The sequence below is a fragment of the Herpailurus yagouaroundi genome, unplaced genomic scaffold, assembly GCF_014898765.1.
Source record: "Herpailurus yagouaroundi ecotype Mexico unplaced genomic scaffold, PumYag 100, whole genome shotgun sequence".
NCBI classification, from domain to species: domain Eukaryota; kingdom Metazoa; phylum Chordata; class Mammalia; order Carnivora; family Felidae; genus Herpailurus; species Herpailurus yagouaroundi.
The window spans coordinates 85,954,676-85,977,587 of record NW_024412391.1 but is presented as its reverse complement, the minus strand read 5'-3'; the positions used below and the strand labels follow the sequence as shown (position 1 = coordinate 85,977,587).

General features: G+C 43.9%; 1 protein-coding gene and 1 long non-coding RNA gene across 4 annotated transcripts in view; both read left to right on the top strand.

The window, feature by feature from the left end:
* The window catches only part of VPS41 (VPS41 subunit of HOPS complex), a 188,550-nt gene that overhangs the window by 109,587 nt on the left and 56,051 nt on the right, over positions 1 to 22,912 (top strand). For all 3 annotated transcript variants that reach the window (XM_040473002.1, XM_040473003.1, XM_040473004.1), the window contains 3 exons: positions 1,256 to 1,402; positions 9,390 to 9,456; positions 22,532 to 22,629. In XM_040473002.1, coding sequence (XP_040328936.1) covers positions 1,256 to 1,402; positions 9,390 to 9,456; positions 22,532 to 22,629 — 312 coding nt within the window. The remainder of the gene's footprint in view (positions 1 to 1,255; positions 1,403 to 9,389; positions 9,457 to 22,531; positions 22,630 to 22,912) is intronic.
* LOC121028921 (uncharacterized) lies at positions 6,469 to 7,399 on the top strand. Its single transcript, XR_005789499.1, has 2 exons — positions 6,469 to 6,904; positions 7,092 to 7,399. It is a non-coding gene; the product is annotated as an uncharacterized LOC121028921 (long non-coding RNA).

The following is a 22,912-nucleotide window of genomic DNA, read 5'->3' as shown; positions in this document are numbered from 1 at the left end:
GTCTTTTCTAAAGACCTAAAATGGCAACTGCCATCCTACCTGGAAGGTTAAAGAGACTAGATTGCTCTAGGCTTTCATAGTAGAGTAATTCTTAGCATATTCTGGACTTGACTTTGGAATAAGAAACGCGAGGCATGGAGAATAGCCAAGAAAATGAAAAGGCGTCTTAATAATTGAAGGGCTGTGTTGGGAATGCGGTGTTGAAAACACCATTTGCCTATTAGCCAAGGGCGAGGAACAGTTGCTATGAAACAAGTACAGGATATTGCTGATTTCATTTTCCTCCCAGTATAATCACAGGCAGAAATCAGGCCTCCCTTTTAAAAAGTAGATTGTAATTTTTGGTGTTACGCCCTATTTAAAGTTTACTCAGTATGCGTTAGGGCAAGTAGAAAGTTTAAAAATTAGCTTTCGACATCTGGCCTGTCTTTTGGAATTCCAGGGTTTAACTTAATAAGTTGGTTCTATTCAGTTTTCAATGGTACAGTTCTCCCAGAATCTACTTTGCTATTCAAGACATTTCTTAAATTTCTCCTGAGTCATAGTAAAGGTAAATAAACCTGTTTGTTTGTTTTTTAATTTTTTTTTTAGATATTTGTTTATTTACTTTGAGAGAGCTAGAACATGAGCAGGGGAGGGGCAGAGAGAGGAGGGAGAGAGAATCCCAAATAGGCTCCGTGATGTCGGTGCAGTGCCAGACATAAGGCTCGATCTCACAACCCATGAGATCATGATCTGAGCCGAAATCAAGAGTCGGACGCTTAACTGACTGTGCCACCCAGGCTCCCCCCCTGGTTTATCTGTAGTTAGCTGCTTGCTTGATGTTCCCATTTGAGTGCTTTAAAATGTCAGGTGCAGTTTTCCTGGTTTTTCAGATTCAAAGCTTTTCTGAAAAAAAAAAAAAACAACCTCCATTTTTGTAGCAGAACAACACAATTAGAAATGTTACTTGTCTGTCATCTTGGAAATGCAGTGCTTGATATCTGTGTGTCTCACCCTTGTGTTGTGTTTGAGCCACTGAAGCCATCTGCTAATAGAATCTCTTCTGTCCAGAAAGAAGGGGAGAGGTTTTCTTTTGTTGTGGGCTCTCGTGGGGTTTGCGTGGATGAGGAGCGTGGCTCCCAGCAGTGCTCAATAAACACTGTCAATATTTTGCGGTGCCAGTTACGGGCGGCGTGTGGCAGTGGCTTTATTAAATTTTCCTTTCCTTTCCTTCTCCCAAGTGGAGGATGCCTAACGCTGTTGTATTTTCCAGGGTGTGAAGATTTTTGACGTCACCTCAAAGCAGAGAATCACCAACGTGCCCCGGGATGACTTAAGTCTTCGCCCGGATATGTATCCCTGTAGCCTCTGTTGGAAGGACAGCGTGACGCTGATTATCGGCTGGGGGACTTCAGTCAAGGTGGTTTTGCTTGCCTTTCTAATAAGTCTGTGTTGTTACAGATCCGCTGAGGGTGGTCCAAAGGAACAGGAGTTCTTTTTTTATTTAAAAAAAAAAAAAAAAATTTTTTTTTTTTTTAAATGTTTGTTTTTGTAGGAGAGAGAGAGACAGAGCGTGAGCCGGGGAGGGGCAGAGAGAGAGGGAGACACAGAATCCAAAGCAGGCCCCAGGCTCCAAGCCGTCAGCACAGAGCCTGATGGCAGGGCTCGAACCCACGAACCGTGAAATCATAACCTGATCCGAACTTGGACACTTAACCAACTGAGCCACCCAGGTGCCCAAAGGAATAGGAGTTCTTGAATTTCTTCCCACAGCCAAAATGTTTCCCCCTGCTTGTTATTGTCCTGTGATATTCATTTAACGGTCAATTCTCTTCATATGTGTAAGTTTGGAGATACATTCCGTCTTTTCCATGCTCTGCAAAACAGATGGGGAGCATTGTTCGTAATGGTGCCTTCATTTATGATCTTTAGATTTTCCATTGCCCAGTTGGCCTTAGCTCTTTATGGAACATGTGGTCGGTTTCAGTGGTTTCTGGATTTTCCATTCTTTTGTGTTTTTTCCATTTCCCTTAGCTTCTCCTCTTAGTTAGAGTTAATGGTGGAAAAAGAATGTTACATCTAAATCATCCTGCTTGCTTGGTCCTAGCTGGATGGAGCAGAGGCCCAGACTTCTTACTCGTAAGATTTGGGCCCATTTGGTGGAACACAAGTAAGTGTCTGCCCTTACTGTGCCTGGGTGACAGAGACACAGGCAGTCTACAAAAGCGGGCCCAGAGCTCACTCACATTTAGTTTTTACATACCAGTGTTTGTCTTGTATTAGATAGTTCAGAACCCAAAGTCGTTGGCTTCCCTAAAAACTTATAGCTTAATCTAAACAAAATAAACTGAAAATTAACCAAGGCAAAAATAGTAGGAGAAAGCATCCCAGCAGCAGTCTGGTGGCAGAGCTCAGGCTTTAGAGCCGGACAGATGTGAGATCGGTTCCACCTTCTCCACGCACTTCCTGCATGAGCCACAGCCTGACTCTCCTCATCCATAAATGGGAGTGCTGACTGTGCTCCGGTCCTGAGTTTGGGGGAGGATTAAATGAGGTAATGTGTACAAGGAGCTTAGCATAACATCTGACATACTGTAAGTGCTGCATAAGTGTCAGTTGTCATTATCGTGCCAGAAAATTCTAGAAAAGTCACGAAAGAGACATGTTTATTTATTTATTTTTTAAAGTTTATTTTTATTTTTGAGACAGAGACAGAGCATGAACGGGGAAGGGCCAGAGAGAGAGGGAGACACAGAATCTGAAACAGGCTCCAGGCTCTGAGCCATCAGCCCAGAGCCCGACGCGGGGCTCGAACTCATGGACCGCGAGATCGTGACCAGCTGAAGTCGGCCGCTTAACCGACTGAGCCACCCAGGCACCCCTAATGTTTATTTTAAATGTACCCTTCTCTGGGGCACCTGGGTGGCTCAGTCAGGGAAGCATCCAACCCTTGATTTTGGCTTGGGTCACGGTCTCATGGTTTGTGAGATTAAGCCCTGCTCTGGGCTCCACACTGAGCCCAGCCTGGAGCCTGCTTGGGATCCTTTCTCCCTCTCTCTCTGCCCCTGCTCGCACACACATGTGCACGTCTTCTCACTCTCTCAGAAACAAAGAATGTACTCTTCTCTGGAAAAGGAAAGCACAAAAATTGTTAACTCGGTGCTTCTTACTGCGAAAACAGTCATTGTTAACTTGAGGTAAAGTCCTCCTGGCCCTTATGTCGGTGTGATTCAAGTCCTCCTTTCTTTTTTAATTGTTTCCACGTATGAAGCGAACTTAGCCTGATTCACATTTAGGATAGCAGCAGAGAAATTGTGTGCAGTAGTCCAGGATAAAAGAAGTAAAAAGTGATTTTCTAGTCTTCCCGCATAGTGTGGTTACTCCTCCAGTAAGCTTCTGTTCAGTATATTTTTTTTTTTTTTTAATTTTTTTTTCAACGTTTATTTATTTTTTGGGACAGAGAGAGACAGAGCATGAACGGGGGAGGGGCAGAGAGAGAGGGAGACACAGAATCGGAAACAGGCTCCAGGCTCTGAGCCATCAGCCCAGAGCCCGACGTGGGGCTCGAACTCCCGGACCGCGAGATCGTGACCTGGCTGAAGTCGGACACTTAACCGACTGCGCCACCCAGGCGCCCCTGTTCAGGATATTTTTAAAATGCCTTAAATGGACCAAGTGGCTTTTTGTTGTTGCTTAAAGTTGTGATTTTCTTTTGGTGAGACACCAGGCAAATGAGCTTGTAGAGACACGTGAGAAGTTTACCGATTGCTACCAGCAATGCTTTCTTCCTTAAGCTGAATGGTGGCCCACAAAGGTAGCATGTCCTAATCCTGCAACCCATAAATGTTTCTCTGTATGGCACGAAATATGATTAATTAAGGATCTTGAGATGGGAAGATTATTTGCATTATCTGGGTTGACCCTAAGTGCAGTCACAGGTATTTGCTTTTTTAATTAAAAAAAAAAATTTTTTTTAATGTTTATTTTTGAGAGAGAGAGAGAGAGAGAGAGACAGAACACAAGTGGGGGAGGGGCAGAGAGAGAAGGAGACACAGAATGTGAAACAGGCTCCAGGTTCTGAGCTGGCAGCACAGAGCCCAAGGTGGGGCCCGTACCCACGAACCGTAAGATCATGATCTGAGCCGAAGTCAGATGCTTAACCAGATGAGCCACCCAAGCGCCCCAGTCACAGGTATTCTTAAAGACGGAGCGCCACCACAGAAAGAGGGAAGGCAGTGTGAGTGGGGAGGCAGGGCTGGAGGGACATACGCAGCCACTAGAAGCCGGAGGAGGCATGTGGCAGATGGATTCTCCTCTAGAGCCTCTGCGGGGGGTGCGGCCCTGCAGACACCTTGATTTTGGCCCAGTGAAACTGGTGTTAGACTTCCAGCCTTCAGAAGTTCGAAAGGAAACATTTCTGTGATTTCTAACCGCTAAGTTTGTCTGGTAGAGTAGCCTTGGGAACGGGCACACTCTGGCCACACCCAAATGAGGATCCAACTTCATTTTTCCCATCAAGTGTTTCTTATTATTGGGGATTCCTCTTAGTAACATTTTGGGTGGTTCTTCTCAGCCGAGAATCCCACTGCATTCCGCTGAGGGAAGACAAGACAGGACATATCCTATACTCCCAGAGAACAGTTCTGTTGGGGAGAGACAAACACACGGCGTAGCAGGGCCTGCAGTTAGCGCCAACCATTCATTCCTTCATTCGCGCAGCAAATACTTACTGAGTTCCTGCGATGTGCCAGGCGGTATTCTGGCGCTGCAGATATGTAAACAGATGGATTCTCTCCTGGGCAGCTTTTCATTCTAGTGAGGGAAGCCATCTTCAAGTGGCAAGTGAACACAGCATGCGGATAGCGGTAAGATACCGAGGGGAGTAGTTAGACAGGGAAATGGGGGGAGGGGTTGGGGGTGTGTGCCACGTAACATAGAGCGGTCCAGGGAAGACCTCTGGCATAATGAACGTGCCCTTTGTCAGAGATCTGGAGGGAGGAGGCCATGCAGCCGTGGGAGGGGGGTGTCGGCAGGGGCAGCACCCTTGAGGAAGAGTGTGACTGGCGTATCTTTGTGGAAAATAAAGCCGCCATCGCCAGAGTGGATGGAGCAGGTGTGGAGGAGAGGGGAAGAGATGGGAGGGAGGGGGGTGCATGGTGAAGGGGCAGATCGTGTTGGGCCTCACAGGCCTTTGTGCAGTCTTTGGCTTTTAATTTGAGGCAGGAAGCCAGCACAGGGGTTTTGAGCCATGGAGTTAGTTAAATGATCCAACTTGGATTTTGAAAGGGTCACTCTGCCACATGGAGCCAGGAGGCAAAGGGGCAGTGAAGAGGGGAGGTGGGGTGGGGGGCTCCTGAGGAGCCTCGGTGGAGGTTACAGTGTCTTGGGTCAGCCTCATGGAGCCGGTGGGGAGGGAGTGGATTCTGGATGAATTTTGAGCACAGACTCTATACTATTAGTGGTTCCGTGTGGGAAGTAAGAAAAAGCCAGAGCTCAGCGGTGACCCTTTTAAGCTGGGAAACTGGGAGATAAAGCTCCCTTTTACTGACCTGGGAAAGGCTGCCCGTGGAACACGCTTAGCGGGGAAGGCAGGCGTAGGTTTTGTGTGTCCACTTGAGACGCCTGTTAGACACACAAGTGGACAAGGCAGTTGGATGAAACAAATTAGCATTCGTGGGTGAGAACCTACCTGTCAGGGTAAAGGCTCTTGAGGTTATTGATTTGCTCTTATGCAGGACATGAGCTTAGCACTCAGTCCTCGCCCATGTGAGGCAGGTGCCGGGCTGGAGCTCAGGCCACACACGTCTGACGAGGGAAGAGGGGAGCCCAGCCTCCAGTACCGCCCTGTGTCCTGGTCTTCAGAGGGGCAGTAGCATGGCCAGAGAAACAGTCCGGCCTTGGCATGAGTTCACTTTTTCCGAGAAGCTTTCCTCTGGTCGGTAGATGCCCCTGCTCTGTATTTCTGTACTTTTCCCTTCCCGCTTGAGTAAAATCCCTGATTTGTCTTCCCCTACTGCACCATAATCTTCCTAAGAAAAAAAGCTATGTCTGTTTCTCAGAAGTCTTTTTTTTTTTAATTTAAAAAAAAAGATTCTTTTCTTTATTTTGAGCAGGGGAAGGGCAAGAGAGAGAGGCAGAGAAAGAATCCCAAGCAGGCTTCGCGTGGAGAGCGCAGAGCCCAATGCAGGGCTCGATCCCAGAAACTGTAAGTTCATGACCTGTGCTAAAATTGAGAGTCAGTCACTTAACTGACTGAGCCACCCAGGCGCCCCTCTCAAAACTCTTGTCGTTTTTTTGTTTTGTTTTGTTTTTAAGTTTGTTTCAAACTTCGAGAAAGCTTGAGTGGGGTAGGGGCAGAGAGAGAGGGAGAGAGTATTCCAAGCAGGCTCCACACTGTTAGCACAGAGCCCGACGTGGGGCTCTAACTCACGAACTGTGAGATCAAGAGTTAGGCGCGTAACCGACTGAGCCACCCAGGCGCCCCTCTCAAAACTCTTAACTTAGGACTGGTGCCCTCTAGTTGCTCAAAGTGTTAGATAGTATTATTTATGGGTTACTTTCTATGATTCTACCTCACACCATTTGAGATACTACTCATGTTCTTTTATCAGCACATTAAAAATCAGCACAGCGTCTGTTTGGCACTGTGGGGCATGCCTGCTAGATAATCGGGTAGATTCCCTTGTAAGTGTGGACGGAAGAATAGCTAATGTGTCCGACCAAAAGTCTAACAAAAGGAGGGGGAAATTAGGGAAGACTGGGGAGGTGGACAGGGCATTGTCTGAGATGGACAGGCAACAGAAAGCAATCAAGGGAGAATATTTCCAGCCACTTCCAAGCAAATGCTTCTGCCTCCACAGCCTTGGGCCGGATCGAGTCCTGCCTTAGAGCGAGGACTGTCGTCCTTTAACCTATTACATAGGTCCTTTAACAGTGGACCTATGTAATGCTTTTATCCATGTTTAAAAAGGAAGGACTTTGATCAAATGCAAACCATCTAATGTAATTAGCCAAGGAAAAAGCTTTCAGGACTTTCAAATGTTAACTGTTTTTCCCATCTAGGAAATGCTATAAAGCTCAAATTAGTTAGGAATGACTTACACATTTAGCTGCACAGCAGCTTAGACATGTGTGCATAACATACGAAACCTTCTACTAGTTCACATCCCCCTTGATCTGTTAGTTCTACTTCTAGGAATTTATCCTGTAGAAACAAAAATCCAAAAGTTTTATATCCAAGTATGTGGATTGTATCATGCTGTTGCTTGCCTTTGGGTTACATAGAAGCGAAAACCAAATGTCTAAGAGGGGATCGAGTAGGAAAATTCCAGTACACTCATACAGTGAAATACTATAAAGAATTGTGGAAGAATATGCAAATAATATATCAAATTGTTAGGTTAATAAAAGTAGTTTCAAAAAAAAAAAAAAAAGATTGTTAATGTGTTCACTTTGTATCAGAACAATGAATAATATTTGTTTTTTCTCTTTGGGTTTTTTTATATTTTAGAATTTTCTATTTTGTCACTAAACTTAGGGTAACAGTATTTCTTGTGTTCTTTTATAGCTATCTGAAGAGAAAGGAAAAAACTGATGAAAGTTGTGTATAGTCAGCATTTAACTTTAGGCTGTCTTACCTTGATAGCAGAACTTATGTAAATTTTTGTTGTCATATTACAAAATAGAATATATTCATTTCAGAAAATACAGCAAAAGGGCGCCTGGGTGGCTCAGTCGGTTAGGCATCTAACTCGTTGATTTCGGCTCACGTCATGATCTCACGGTTTGTGGGTTCAAGCCCCACGTCGGGCTTTGCACTGTTAGCTTGGGATTCTCTCTCTCCCTGTCTCCTGCCCCTCACCCCACTGCCTTTCGCTTGCTCACTTGTTCTCTCTCTCAAAAATAAATAAACTTAAAAAAAAAAAAACTGCTACACACGCATGTATATATCCAAACTGTATAAATAGATTTGATTTTTTAATGTTTTTTTTAAGTTTGTTTGAGAGAGAAACTGCGAGTGGGTGAGGGGCCGAGAGAGAGGGTGAGAGAATCCCACGCAGGCTCCATTCTGTCAGCTCGGAGCCCAACACGGGGCTTGAACTCACGAACTGTGAGATCATGACCTGAGCTGAAATCTAGAGTCACATGCTTAACCGACTGAACCACCCAAGTGCCCCTACGTGTAACTTAAAATAGAGGTTGGCAGGGGCACCTGGGTGGCTCAGTCGGTTGAGCGTCCGACTTCGGCTGAGGTCATGATCTCACGGTTCGTGGGTTTGAGCCCTGCGTTGGGCTCTGTGCCGACAGCTCAGAGCCTGGAGCCCGATTCTGATTCTGTGTCTCCCACTCTGTCTGCCCCTTCCCCACTCATGCTCTGTCTCTCTGTCTCAGAAATAAATAAACATTAAAAAAATTTTTTTTTAAATAAATAAAAAATAAAATAGAGGTTGGCAGACTTTTTCTGTAGGGGGTGGCAGGTGCTTTAGGTTTTGTGGGCTCCATACTGTTTCTGCTGAATATTTTTCTCCTCCTGCCTTCCTTCCTTCCTTCCTTCCTTCCTTCCTTCCTTCCTTCCTTTCTAGCCTTTCAAAATGTGAGAACTATTCTTAACTTACAGATCATAAAAAGACAAGTCAAAGACAGGCTGTAGTTTGCCAACCCTGATTTAAAGTACGTAATACATTGATTTTAAAACACCTGAGAGGAAAGATAAAAAATAAAAAGCCACTCGAGAGAAGAAGAGCATGATGCCACTTATACAAAGTATAATTTAGCAACAGTGAAATAAATGACTAATATATAATTAGAAACACAGCCCTAACGCGAATGTTGCCCAGATTTGCTGTTGGGCAGAACTTTATTTGGACGACGGTAGAAATAGTCCCTGGGGTGTCTGGGTGACCCGGTCGGTCAAGTGTCTGACTTCGACTCAGGTCACGATCCCACGGTTTGTGAGTTCAGGCCCTGCATCGGGCTCTGTGCTGACAGCTCAGAGCCTGGAGCCTGCTTCAGATTCTGTGTCTCCCTCTCTCTCTCTGCCCCTCCCCCGCTCACACTCTTGTCTCTCTCTCTCTCTCAAAAATAAACGTTAAAAAAAAAAATTAAAAAAAAAAAAAAAGTAGTCCCTAAGTAGAGTTGCTGAGAATGGGTCATTGGAAACGTTTTAAAACGATATTACAGTTTCTCTTCTTTCATTGCCCTCGAATAAGACTTTACTGAAGAATAATGTTGTAGAACCTAAGGAATGGTTGCTATACGTCATTGAAATTAATTTCTATCAGTGAAGTCGATTGTGTGCGTTCCATCTCCGTGCTACACGGCCAGTTTAACGAAAGTGTCCTATAGTGAATGACATGCTATGTCTTTTCCATGCAATGAATGAAAGAACCTGTGAATTTCTTTTCTAGATCTGCTCAGTGAAGGAGCGTCATGCCAGCGAAATGAGGGACTTACCGAGTCGCTATGTTGAAATAGGTATGCCTTCCGCGAGTATAACATGTCAAAAGAGTCCATTTTAGTAAAGGGAAACCTAAAATCGTGTTCGCCTTTGGGGCTCGTCCCTTGGCACCTTAGTGAAGTAGGTGGAGAGGCTTTTAAGTTTTGAAAATTTGCTATAGTATTTTTTTTTTCTGTCTGTATTTCTACTTTTTAGATGGTACTTATGTAGTTGGCTTTGAAGTTGAATAACCATGGGTTCAGGTTCTGGTTCTGTTGTTTCCCACCTGGACTCTGGACAGATCCCTACATGCCTCTGCATTCTCATCTATAAAATGTGAGAAAGAACCCCTGCCCCACGGGTGTCGTTGAGAATTCAGAAAGAATTCACGCACGCGCAGCCCATAGCATGGTCCTGACACCTGGTCCTGCCCACAATGTACCCTCAGAATACTCCCCTTCATCGTCCCCTGACTGGACCGGGCTGCTGTGATCTTTTCTCTGGATCGCTGCCACAGCCTCCTGACTGGTTTTTCTCCTGCCACCGTGAATTGCGGGGATCTAGCCTCCCCACCGCAGTCAGCATACAAAGCAGATTGTGTCACCACCCTTCAGCCCATTCCCATGTTTGTGGCACAGAGAGGAGACGCGTGGGACTTGTGTTGGCCCTCACCTGCGCCTCCAGCTTTAGCTCACAGCAAGTTTCTCTAACGTCTCTGCACCGCGGCCACACTGGCCACCTTTCACCCATCCATGCTCCTTCTTCAGGTCTCTCTAGAAAGCTCTTCTTGCCTGTTTGCGCTTCCTTGACCCTTAATCATTCTTCAGCTCAAGGATTGCTTGAGAAAGCCCGCTGCACCTTGCTAACTGGGTCAGCCCCTCTCCTTTCTCACGCCTGTTTCACTTGCAGTGATTGTGCGATTGTTCAGCGCGGGTCTGTCTATTCCAGCAGACTGTAACCTCCCTGAGGGCTCGCACTGCATCTGCTTTGGCTCAGTGTTTGTGTCTCAGGGGCCCGGCACAGTGCAGGTACTAAGTAATGCCGCGTACTGAACGAATAGGTGACTCAGGGACAGCTATTCAGGAGAAGTATGCCGAGAATGACACAGTACTACGTCCGCATCTTGGTTTTAGAACTCAGTGTAAAAGTTATTTGGACACAAGGGATAAAAATAGAGTGACTTTTGCCGATTGAATAGATATAGTGAGAGCTGTTTGGGATTATTCAGAACCAAGCAGAAGGAGACCAAGTTATGTGCCGAAGCTGTTTTGCCATCTTAGAAATCAGCTGAAGAGCTCATTTCCCTATTTGGATGGGAGGCGGGGAATATCAGTTTGAGTGGTTCTTACAACAAGGTGAAGCCGAGACAAATAATCTGCACACGACTGTATTTCTGGAAACAGAAAGGTGTGTGGTACCTCCATGGCTAACATAGTCCTAGCTTTTAAATCTGGGGTGTTTTGTACTTGAAGACAGGAGTGGGTTGGGTGACAGGGTTTCAATAACTTTCTGCCTTAGACGGAGAAATAAATCCACAGTTCGGATTGCGCAGAGGATGGACAATAAGCATGTGTAGAATATGATGGTACCAAGAAAAGCCAAGGAACGAGGAGCTAGAGAAAACTGAAAACTACAAGGTCAGGGTCATTATTTCTGTGTCTCCATCTTCTTTCCTGCTTCCCAGCCAAAACCTCTGAACATCTCAATGCATAGTGTCCTGAGAGAGAAGTATTCAATGTTTTAAATACAGATGAGTGGCGGGGGATGGGGGTTGGGGTAGCGAAAACCATGGGAGTTTTTAAGGATGGAGGAATTGCCAGGAAGACACAAAAGCGTAGCAACTGTCTTCTCTCCTTAGCTGGTGCTGATCACTCACACGAGCGGTGCGGGTCAGTCCCCCGTGTGGTTCACCTCACCGTCATGGCAGCCCCCTGTGGGGCAACTGGTCTGCTCCTCAGTCTTGTTCACAAAGACAGTTGGGGCTCAGGGACGTAGCTATCTTGTCTAAGATCTTACTACAGTGGCGTTAGACATGGACAGACTCTAGGGGCGCCTGGGTGGCTCAGTCGGTTAAGCACCCGACTTCAGCTCAGGGCGTGGTCTCATGGCTTGTGGGTTCGAGCCCCACGTCGGGCTCTGTGCCAACAGCTCAGAGCCTGGAGCCTGCTTCGGATTCTGTTTCTCTCTCTGTCTGCCCCTCCCTGCTCATGCTCTGTCTCTATCTCTCAAAACTAAACATTAAAAAAATTTTAAAAAAAGAAATGGACAGACTCTGGCTGCAGAGCCACCGGCAGCTTCCAGGAAGGCAAGGCGGTTTGCCGAATTCCTGTGTGATCTTGATGAGCCTTCCTGAGCCAAGCTTTCCATACCTGTAAAGTGGAGCTGATAGTACCTACCTTCGCAGGCGGTTGTGAGAATTAGACATTAAGTAATGTCTTGATCTCGGTGCTTGGCATACAGTAGGTGCTCACTGAATCATGGTGGTGATTATCACTGTGCAGACTTCCATCCCAGCTCTGTGACTGCTAATGGCTGGCCCAGTGGTGGCCCCGGAGCCCTGGGATCATGTTATTAAAGTATAGTTCATCTGGACTACAATTTATGTGCAATAGACCGTGTGTGGGTGCTGGCAATATCACATTACTGACGTTTTACTACTGTGGTTAGTGGTTAAGTACCATTTTTTCCCCTCTTGAGAGCAAACCTTTAAGAATATAAACCATTTCCACAGCAGGAGGCAAAGTGGTTGAGATAAGAGTCCTTGACGAGGATAAAGGAAAAGAGAAATATTAGGAGGTCTGGATTACAATTTGCTTTAGCCCTGAACAGTGTGAGCCACACTGTTCTTTAGTAAATGAGGTGAAAATGGCATTGAGGTTAAAGAACTATCGGTGCTGTACATTTCTTAGAAGCCAAATGTTTGTAGCTCTTCCCTATAAATCAGAATCTCAAGAACAACACAAAAAAGGTTTTGCTCTTTAAAAGGATATTAATTTATTCTTATAAATGAAAATGAATGGCGATAATGAATATGAGGCGTACTGGGCAATCTACATAAGGCTTTTTGGATGTCATTTCTTTTTCCAAATTACATTGTGGGTTTTTTTTTTTTAAGTTTTTATTTATTTTTGAGAGAGACAGAAACAGCATGAACAGGAGAGGGGCAGAGAGAGAGAGAGAGAGAGAGAGAGAATAGAGAGAGAGAGAGAGAGAGAGAGAGAGAGAGAATATCCCAAGCAGGCTCCACGCTATCAGCACAGAGCCCAGTGCAGGGCTCGAACTCACGAAACCGTGAGATGATGAACTGAGCTGAAACCAAGAGTCAGATGCTTAACCAACTGAGCCACCCAGGCGCCACCAAATTACGTTGTTAAAAGTAGGTTCTGGTCTAAGCCTGCCATAATTATTTGAACTTGGATCTCTTGCACTATCACGGGACTCCCTTGCCCTGTGGCACTGTTCACCAAAGTCTTCCGTGGTCTTCCAGGAATGGCATTTGGAGAGCTCTTGAGAAATGAAGCCTGTATTTGTGGGTCATTTTCTGGGTGTCCTGCCAGAACAGATGGCTTACATGTGAGGAATTCACGATTGACTTCCTAGTCTTGATTTCCTATGGAAGCTTATTTCAAAAAACAAAAACAAAACCAAAATGAATCAAAGGAAATATTATATGGGAATCTATGTAAAATGATAGAAGCTAGGAAGAAAGGGAGGAGAAAAGGGATGTCTTTTCACTTTAATTAAGCAGTGGCCGTATCTTCAGTGATTGTACACCGTGGCTCTTTGAATTTAGCACATTGTTCTATTTTTAGCCTCTTGATTGATTGGGAAAACAGTGACCTGGAAATGAAAGATCTGCGTGCTGGTGGAGACAAGCGTGAGATAATAGTCTTGGCTAGATCTAAGTGTGTCTTCCCATCCACCTGTTACTATGCTGACCCAGATACGCGGGTTCCACGTGAGTGACGTGGTTCATCTCCCTGGCTGAGTCTCAGCAGGAATCAGGACGGTTCTGGTATCATTCAGAGTGTTTTCACTCAAGGATCTTTATTTGGTGTTCTGTTATAAATTCAGTTCGACTCTGTTATAATCTCGTAATTCTTCTTTCTGCATTAAATTTTTTTCCCTGACATCTTATCATGAGAAAAATTAAAACATACCGACAAGCGAAGAATTCTCACAAAACGAGCACCCATGTGAGCGCTCCTGGGTTCTGCAGTTAAGATTGTACTGTATTTGCATGTCTGGTCCTCTGTCCATTCCTCTTCAAAGTCAGGACTCTTTCCCTCTCAGTGCTGGGAACTCAAACGTTTGTTGTTGGGTGTGGCATTGGTAACTTTTCTCCATAGCAAGTATCAGTAAGAAGTCTGAAACACTTGATGTAGCAAATATATTTTGTTCATTTTATAAAAACAACCACCAGGCACATGCCACGTAGATAGAATTTCATTTAACCTTCACAGCCAGATGAACAGGGCTGTTAGCCCACTTCATAGGTGAAGAGACTGAGGTTCGGAGGGGCCAGGTAACCTGCTCAGGATCATTACATTCATAAGCAAAGAAGACAACGTTTGAACTCAGGATATGCCGAGTTTCAAAGCTGTTGCTCATCGCCCCTGTGCCATACACTCTCACATGCATTCCCTCTAGCTCACGCCGGCCCTCAGCTGCAGCCAGAGGAGCTGACAAGAATGATGGAGGCTTGCCGTGGGCGTTCAGATAAAAACCATAGGGTAGAAAGTCTATAGAATCCAAACACCCCTTTCAATATGCCAGTGATATTACCCGTTCTTCAAAAGCCAGATGAAATTCCGTGGATTTTTTTTGTCTTTATTTTGGTTCGGCCAAGTATCCCGTTCAGAGAAGTAGTTATTTTAGTTCCCCTTGTTTTATTCTGGGACGGATAGCCCTTCACTGTTCGTCTTCCAAATTGTTAGAGAACATCTAGAATATAGGTGCTTAAAGGGAACCAAATCCGGATTTGTGATGTGGTGCTTTCAAACATTTGAAGAAGAAAAGCTTTTGTTTGCTCTTTTTTATTGTTTGACTTCAGTTTAGTTGACGCATCAAGGTAGTTTCGGAGCGGGGGAGGGGGGGTTGGTCTCTAAAATTATTTCTGTTTTTCAGTTTAATTGTGGTAAAGCTTAAGGTAAGATCTACCCTCTTAATGTTTTTTTAAATGTTTATTTGAGAGAGAGAGAGAGAGAGAGGGAGGGAGTAGGGGAGGGGAGGGGAGGGGCAGAGAGAGAGGGAGACACAGGATCTGAAGCAGGCTCCAGGCTCCAGGCTCCAAGCTGTCAGCGCAGAGCCTGATACAGGGCTTGAACCCACGAACCATGAGATCATGACCTGAGCTGGAAGTCGGACACTTAACTGACTGAGCCACCCAGGCGCCCCTGCCCTCTTAAATTTTTAAGTGTACAATACCCTGTTGACTGTGTGTACAATGTTGAACAGGAGATCACTAGAGCTCACACATGTTGTTAACTGAGACTTTAGGCCCATTGATTAGCAATTTCGCACTTTCCCCCTCCCGCCCTTGGCAACCACCATTCCACTCCTTGATTCTGTGGGTTTGACTCCTGTAAATACATCCTAGAAATGGAATCGTGGTATTTGTCTTCCTGTGACTGACTTGTTTCACTTAGCATAGTGTCCTCAGGGTTCATCCATATTATTACAGAATTGTCCTCCTTTGTCCTCCTTTCTTGAAGAATTGTCCTCCTTTCTAAAGGCTGAATAATATTCCATTGTCTGTCAATATACCACATTTTAGTTATCCATTCCTCTGTTGATGGACATTTAGGTTGTTTCTACGTCCTGCCTATTGTGAATGGTGCCGCCGCAGCGACCGTGGGAACGCTAATGTCTCTTTAAGATACTGATTTTAATTATTTTGGCTAAATACCCAGAAGTGGGATTGCTGGATCATACGGTAGTTCCATTTTTCATTTTTCGTGGAACCTCCATGCTGTTTGGCATGGCGCTGGGGCCACTCTGCTCTCTCCCCAGCAGCGTACGAGGTTCCAGTTTCTCCACGTCCTCACCAACATTTGTCTTTTCTTTTCTGACAATAGCCTATTTACAACTGAAAGTGTAACTTCTTGGTTTGACCCTTTTGACCCAGCAGGTCCTTGACCATTATGACCTTTTCCGCAGCGTAAGCAGCGTGTTGTGAGCCGCTCCCTAAATCACTCCTCATCCGTGCTGCTTCCTGAGTGCCAAAGTTGAGATGAGATTATCACAGGAACTGAGCTCTGTCATTTAGCACAGTGGTGTGGCGAATATTGATTAGAAAATGTGCAATTAAATTGCGGACTACACTTGCTTTAAATGGCTTTTGTCTTATGTGTACTATTGGCTCCTGGCTTGAATGTTTTTGTTATTTTGTCCATTAGTCATCTCCTTCTATTTTATGCCTGTGTATGAGGTCTTCTCCCTGGTTTGCTGATGTGAAACATGGTAAAGTCGCTTTTACTTTCATGCATCTGCTTCACAGCACAGCCCTGAAGATGTTGGAATGTTGTAATATCCAAATGCGTTTTCTTAAATCAGTGGTCAGCCTGACAGAGTGTCCAAACTTACTGGAGAGTCATTATGAAATACTAATACTGCGACTGAGGGGTCACATTCTCTTGGGAGGAAGGCACTATCATAAAGGGACCTCGATGCTTTTTTCATAAGTGAATGCAAGACAATGAAAGATAATTGTTCCTGTTTGGAAATTGCTTGAGAAACTCCTGTTTGTTTGCTTTTTAAGACTGAGAGGCCAAAATCTACAGCATATGATTTTATTTAGCTCCAGTAAAGATACCAAATCCTCTGGGTCACATCTGCTGGGGATTTTGAAAGCAACAAAGTGAAAACAAGGGCCTAGAACAAAGAAGCAGTGCAGATTGTCTGTGCTGAGTGCTTTTTGCGCTTTGTAGCACAGCAAATTCAAGGGAGGGGCCAGGCACCCCGGCCGCCGGCCACGGAACCACCAGAGGACTGTCAAAGCCTTAACTTGCATTTCTGCCAACTAACTGTAGCACACTTTTAACCTGAGTATCTTTGTTCTGATGTATGCTTTCTAGTGTGACTTCTATCTGGGAAAAGGAAGCCTTTCAGATTCCTGCTTGAGTTACCTTCTACTTAACTTGAGTTAAGAGGTTACCTTCTACCTAACCTCTCTGAGCTTTAGTGTCCAGTCCCCCCACCCCCGTCCCAAAATCAGTACAGGGTGGTTATGGTAAAAAGAAATCATGTCTGTACAATATTCTGCATCCTGCCCCTCCGCATAGGGAATGTTCATTAAACGGGAGCTGTTCATAACACTACAATTATATTCAGTTACTCAGAGAAAAGAGAGAAAAACTGCATTTCTTTTAACAGTCAGACTAAAATACTTTTGTCCACAAAGTCATTTGAAATAGGGATGCCTGGATGGCTCAGTAGGTTAAGCATGTGACTCGATTTCGGCTCAGGTCATGATCTCACGGTTGGTGAGTTTCAGCCCCACGTTGGGCTCTGCTCTGATAGCACGGAGCCTGCTTGGGATTCTCTCTCTCTCTCCCTCTCTCTCTGTTCGTCCCCTGCTTGTGCTCTCTCTCTCTCAAAATAAGTAAATAAACTAAAAAAAAAAAGTCAATTGAAAGAGAATTGGGGGAAAGGTATAGGTAAACATTTACCATTCCAAAGAGATTAGTATATTTCATGCCTGCATTTTTCAGTAAAATGTATCTTATAAACCTATATGATACAGATGCAAGTAATCAAGAATATTGATTTAAATATCACTTACAGGTCTGAATACACTGATAGTGAGACAATCTACTTGTGAATTATTTGGAAAATGGTCTTTGTGTTCAGACCTAAAATCTTGATTTTTATCCTTTACAATTTGATATACATCTCTAATACTTTTTTTAAATGAAAACATTTTAATGAGCACTTACTGCATTGTTTTCTTTCATGTTACGAACACCATACCTGCTCTTGAGGGGCTGATGGTCATTGCTGTTTTCACCCTTTTCCCTACCCTTCTGAAAATAAATTATCTCACTTTGTACAGTACCTTTTTTTATATATATTTCCATTTTTGCATAGCATGCTGTATTTTATTTTATTTTATTAATTTTTTTTTTTGGTTCTAGACTCAGGCTCTTTTAAGTCAGACAGGATCTTTAACATTCTGATACTTCTAAAAGAATGTCTAACCCAAATTGGTGCTCGGCAATTCTTCTTTTGAGTAGTTGATAACCAGAGATGTAAGGCGCAAGGTACAAGAAAGGTTTTGCTAACTTCTTTTTCAGTCACGCGGCAGTCATTTGGAAACTGTTAGCGGGTCTGCTGTCGAAGGTCCAGCGGTACCTGCGTATTTGTGACTCTAACCCTGACGCCATTGCCTGGCTGATGGAAAGCTCGTGTGTCACCCTGTAGCATTTTGTACTTGGAGGATTCTCAGAAGCGGCAGCATAACTCTTCAGTCTGCCCGAGTCGTCACCTGACAAGGGAACAGCTAAGTCACGCGACCAAAACCACATTGACAACATTGACCACACAAATGAGCGACAGAGTAGACCTGAGAGCCCCAGATACGAGTGAGCGGGAAGGCCCACTGATCGCCGCCAGACCCGCTGTGGGGCCCATGTCTGTGTGAGAGAAAGTAGAGGGTGGAGGGGAGCCAGGGGGCAGGCATGTGGTGAATTTGAGGTCAGGAGAACTCCCGCACGGCAGACGGGTGTTCCCAGGAGAAGACCACTGGCCGTTCAGCGGGTGCGGGGACCGCGTTGAGGAGCATGAAAGCTGAGTAGGATCGGGACTGTAGAAAGGAAAGAGAAGGGACAGTGAAAGTGGGGAGGGAACAGGGCCAGGAAGTCTCAGAAAGCAAGAGGCCGGGTTTTTAACACTAAATAAAAACAGCGCAGGAGGGAGCGCTCTGCTATGTTTGATTAGCTGTCCCAGCCCCTGCCTCTTCCTAAGAGATCAGGGACCGTGTTGTCGCCCACAGATGAGCACCAAAAGGCACCAAGGTCAAATCCCATACTCAGGCTTAAGGAAAAGTAAACAAGGAGCAGAATAACATCTTTGGCAATGAAAGCAAGAAACCAGAAAGAAACACCCAGAACAAGCGGGAAGACTTTTTTTTTTTTTTTTTTTTTAATTAGACATGAAAGAACAAAAAATCAATTTAAAGAAAATTTCAAATGAGATGACAGAAGTCAAGAAATATTTATAAATGAAAGGTCATTTCAGAAACGAAGATTGAACTAGAAGGAACATGGGCAAACAGAAAGACCGTGCCGTCAGAGAAATTGAAGGGGGAAAAGAGGACAATTTGAAAACATCGCAAAGCAAGAAGAAAAAGATTTAACAGTGAAATGATAAATGCCAAAGACTGGCAAAGGTGATTCAATTGACAGGTAAGGGTCCCTGAAGGAAAAAAAAGACAAGACAAAGGAATGGAGCAGATCCCAAACACAGTAATTCAAGAAAAATTTCCTGAAACTACGAAGAAACGAAAAGTTGAAGCTAGAAAGTCATACCCTGTGTCTCTGAAAATAGTGACCCACAAGGAGCACCATCAAGTTATGTTTGGGTAAAATGACTGGACTTTCAAGACAGTCTGTCGGGCGTCTAGATCTGCGCTGCCCCGTTGTAGTGCTGGATTGAACTGTACCGCACGCAGGATTATAACGACTTAGTATGAAAATAAGTAAATTGTCTCATTAATTTTTTTATGTTGTTCCATGTTGAAAACATTTGAGATACGTTGCAGTAAATATGTTTTAAAATTTTTACCTCTTATTACTCTTCAGTGTGGCTACTAGAAAATTGAAAATTGCATGCGCAAGTTGTGTTTATGGCCTGCGTTAATATTCCGTTGGACGGCGCGGATCTAGAACTCCAGGCCCCCTTCTGCATCAGAGTCCCCATTCTGCATCCGTAGTACCTTCCTGGATAGAATTTTCCCGTGAATAGTCCTTTTGATATTTTCTGTCCATATGCTTAGAATCTCTCTTTTTTTGTCTTTTTCCTTGAATTCTTCTTCTAGCGTTTCAGGGAATTTTTATCTTCCAGAATAAGCCAGGGCACAGCACTGCTTCAGCCCTAACAGGCACCTCATTGCTTCATCAGTCCTACTCGAAGTGAGCACAGCGCTCCCTACAGGGCCCTGGAGCCATCCCCACACTCTGTCTTTGTCTCCCTCTAGGAATGGCATTTTTCTCTCCTCTTTCTTCCCCCTCACCAGCTTTGAACTTCTGTTTTGTTTTAGTGCTCTCTAACCAAATTTGTCTTTATTTTCTTTGTGATTTATCTTTTTTAGATAAACCATTTAAAAGATGAGCTTCTGTGGCAATAGACCTAAAAACTCTGTGTGTTTAAACTAGTTTTCTTTTAGGCAAAAAATAAGCAATCATCATTAGAATGATTAAAAGCATTGATATGTGGGAAAGAACAGAATTTCAGGGAAAATAAATTAACTGAAACTTCCACTGGTCCATTGGAAAATTTGAAATAGAAAGCCCGGTCATTACTGGAAGGTATTTTACAAAATCAGCCCATAATGTTTTATATCATTTATGCATGTTCTTCAGGAGAATAAACATTACCATTCCACATTTCCTTCTCTTGGCACTAATCTTGACACGGTTTTTATGTACGACATCCTTTCTTCGTAAATAGCATTTTTCTAGTTAGTTTGTAATTTAGTTACTGCCTAAATTACTGCTAAATCTCAGGAAAGTCTGGTAAGATTTAGTACTTAACAAAAGCATTTATTACAGTGTCTGGAATTGACAAGTGAAATAAATACATGGTTCTGGACATTTCTCCTTGTTTTCTTTTGGAACACCTTAGATTTTCCACTGCTCTTAATTAGAGAACAGGAAGTCTTCTGTCTAATGCATGGAAGCCGTTGTGCACTGGGAAATAAGTATGTAGAGCAGGGAAGATTTGGACAGAATTATCTCCGAGCTTTTCTGTTCTGTTTCGTACAGCTCATTCATAGACATCCGGGCTTGATGTGTATTTGGTTACCTTGGGAAAGCCCCGGTGTTCCTTGTTAATGAGCAGCATATGTAGCATCCTGAATGTGGAGAGTATCTTGTCCACCCATCACTTGCTAGATGGTGTTCGTCCTCAAGTGCCTATGGTAGACCAGCACATCAAAGCTTCCTCGTAATTACCATGAATCTGTGGCATCTCTGACTGATTGATTGCACTGGGGGTATAGCATTTCAGTGATGAAATGTAATTTAGTAAAGCAGAACTCAAGTCCATTTCTACCAGATGGGGTTTAACCACCTCAGGAGTCAGTGCAGTCAAAACCTCTGGTTAGTATGCCTGCGTGTCTCCTAGAATGTGACACTGCCACCTCTTTGATCACTGGCCCCACACTGTTCAGTAGCACCTGGACATCCCAGACCTCCCCGGGCCTTACCCCGCCCCCTCCCCCTACGTAACACAGCAGTGGGAGCTTCTCTAGAATCTTCGGTGCCTGGTGCCCCTGGATGTGCTCATCTGTGCACGTGGCTATGGTGGAGGCGGCCCTCTGCACGTGCACTTCATGTGAACATTGATCACATAACCACCGTTTTACCGAAAGTATTTGCAAGTGCCGGATACAGATACTCAGTTGAAGCCCACAAAGGTTCAGGAAAAAAGTGTTAGTGGCAGTGCTAGGATCAGAGCACCTGCCTTTGGAGTTCTGCTCTGCTTCTTACCAGGGCACCATAACCACCTGTGTGATCTAACCAAGGCCAACATCTAAGAAATACTACCTTTTTAATGCTTATGTTACCATTTAGTAATTTCTTTGATCCTATGGATCCTCAGTTTTATTTCGGTGTGAAAATTGTGAAAACGGTTGTATAAGGAGGTGGCAATAAAGACAGGCAGGGACAAGTCACACTAAGTGACCTGCAAGGAAAGTGGAGAGGAGGTGGAAGAAAAATTCAGGGGTGCCTTATTTCATCTGTGTTAGGGATTTTACTTTTACTCTGATTCCATTATTTTATAGATGGGAAAAGTTATACCTGCAGAAGTTAAATGACTTGTTCAAGTTCAAGTTATAACCCAGATCTCTTGAGTCTACATTAAATATTGTTTCTAATATGCTACACAGACTTCCTGTAGTCTGGAGAAAAGAATAGTTTCATCCTAGAGATTAAATCTGAAGCTAATACCACGAACTGTGGAGAAGATCGGAGTCCGGGAACTCTTAGACAGTGCGGTGGGTCCAAATGAGAGTTTGCTTCCAAATGAGTCTGTGTGTGCAGAGCACGATTCTTGGAAGAGTCTCTGTCAGCAACACTACTGTATCAGCTAGCTTCACTGTGTAACAAAGCACCCCAAATTTAGTTGCTTAAAACAAAAGTCATTTATTATAAGTAGTTTACACCAGCTATTTATTAGAATCACACCATAGCAATATTTGTACTTCAACCACTAAGCTGTCAGGTCTGTGAACTCCATTGTAACTAAATCCGTATACTTCTTCTGTGATACACTGGTTCTAAATTTTTAAATGTCTTTGAAAAGATAGAAATTTCTTTTTTTCTCTGACCTTTATTGCACTTAAGGAATCATGGTGTTTCATCACAAGGTACTCTGTATTAAAACACTTTTTTTTTTTTTAACTTACAAGTCTTCAAAGAAAATGTTTCTTGTTTTTTTAAAAAAGTTAGTTTCATAGTTTCATAATTACAAATAGTACTCTTTTGTACCACTGCAGTGCCCTAATTGTGAAAAACCTAAACTCAGGCATTTAAAAAAAAATTATTATTGTCATTAATATTAGTTTACATTGGATTTTATGGGTTTAAAAGTGCCTTCATGGGGTTGAACTATGTCATTTATAAATTAGCTGCTCACAATGTCACCTTGGACTGTTCACGCTGGTGTTACTGTCAGGTTCGCTTTTGCTGGTGATAGAAAATTTCAAGTGTGAGTTCCCGGATATCCTTTCCTGGCACTTCACTATTGTCAAAAAAGGGTGATTGTCCACACCCCCTTTGCGTTGGCTTTCTCCAGTAAATCCATCCCGCGTTCGAAATCCGTGTGTTCTTTCCTTGGTGGGCTGCTGTTTGCTCCTGTTAACACGGAGTCTTCTCCCCATTTTGTTTGCAGTGTCTCAGTTTGAAACCGAATTCTACATCAGTGGGCTTGCACCTCTCTGTGACCAGCTTGTTGTGCTTTCCTACGTCAAAGAGGTTTCAGAAAAAACGGTAATTTTATTCCATCCTTTTTTTTTTTTTTTTTTTACCCCAAATACGAAAGGAAGTGCGGATTCGGTTTTTAGCATTATGCCCAGATCAGATTGCCCAGGAAAGGGCTGTGCTGTAGTCTGAGCAGAAGTTCCCGACCTAGAAAATAAGGTCGGCAGAGGTTATGTATTTACCTTTCAGAAGCTCCACTCATTGCCTGCCTTTGTTCCTCTTGCTGAGCAAAGGGAAGTCATTTTTTTCCCCTCTTTTTTCCATCTCTTGGTATTTTAGGCGAAAGGAATGA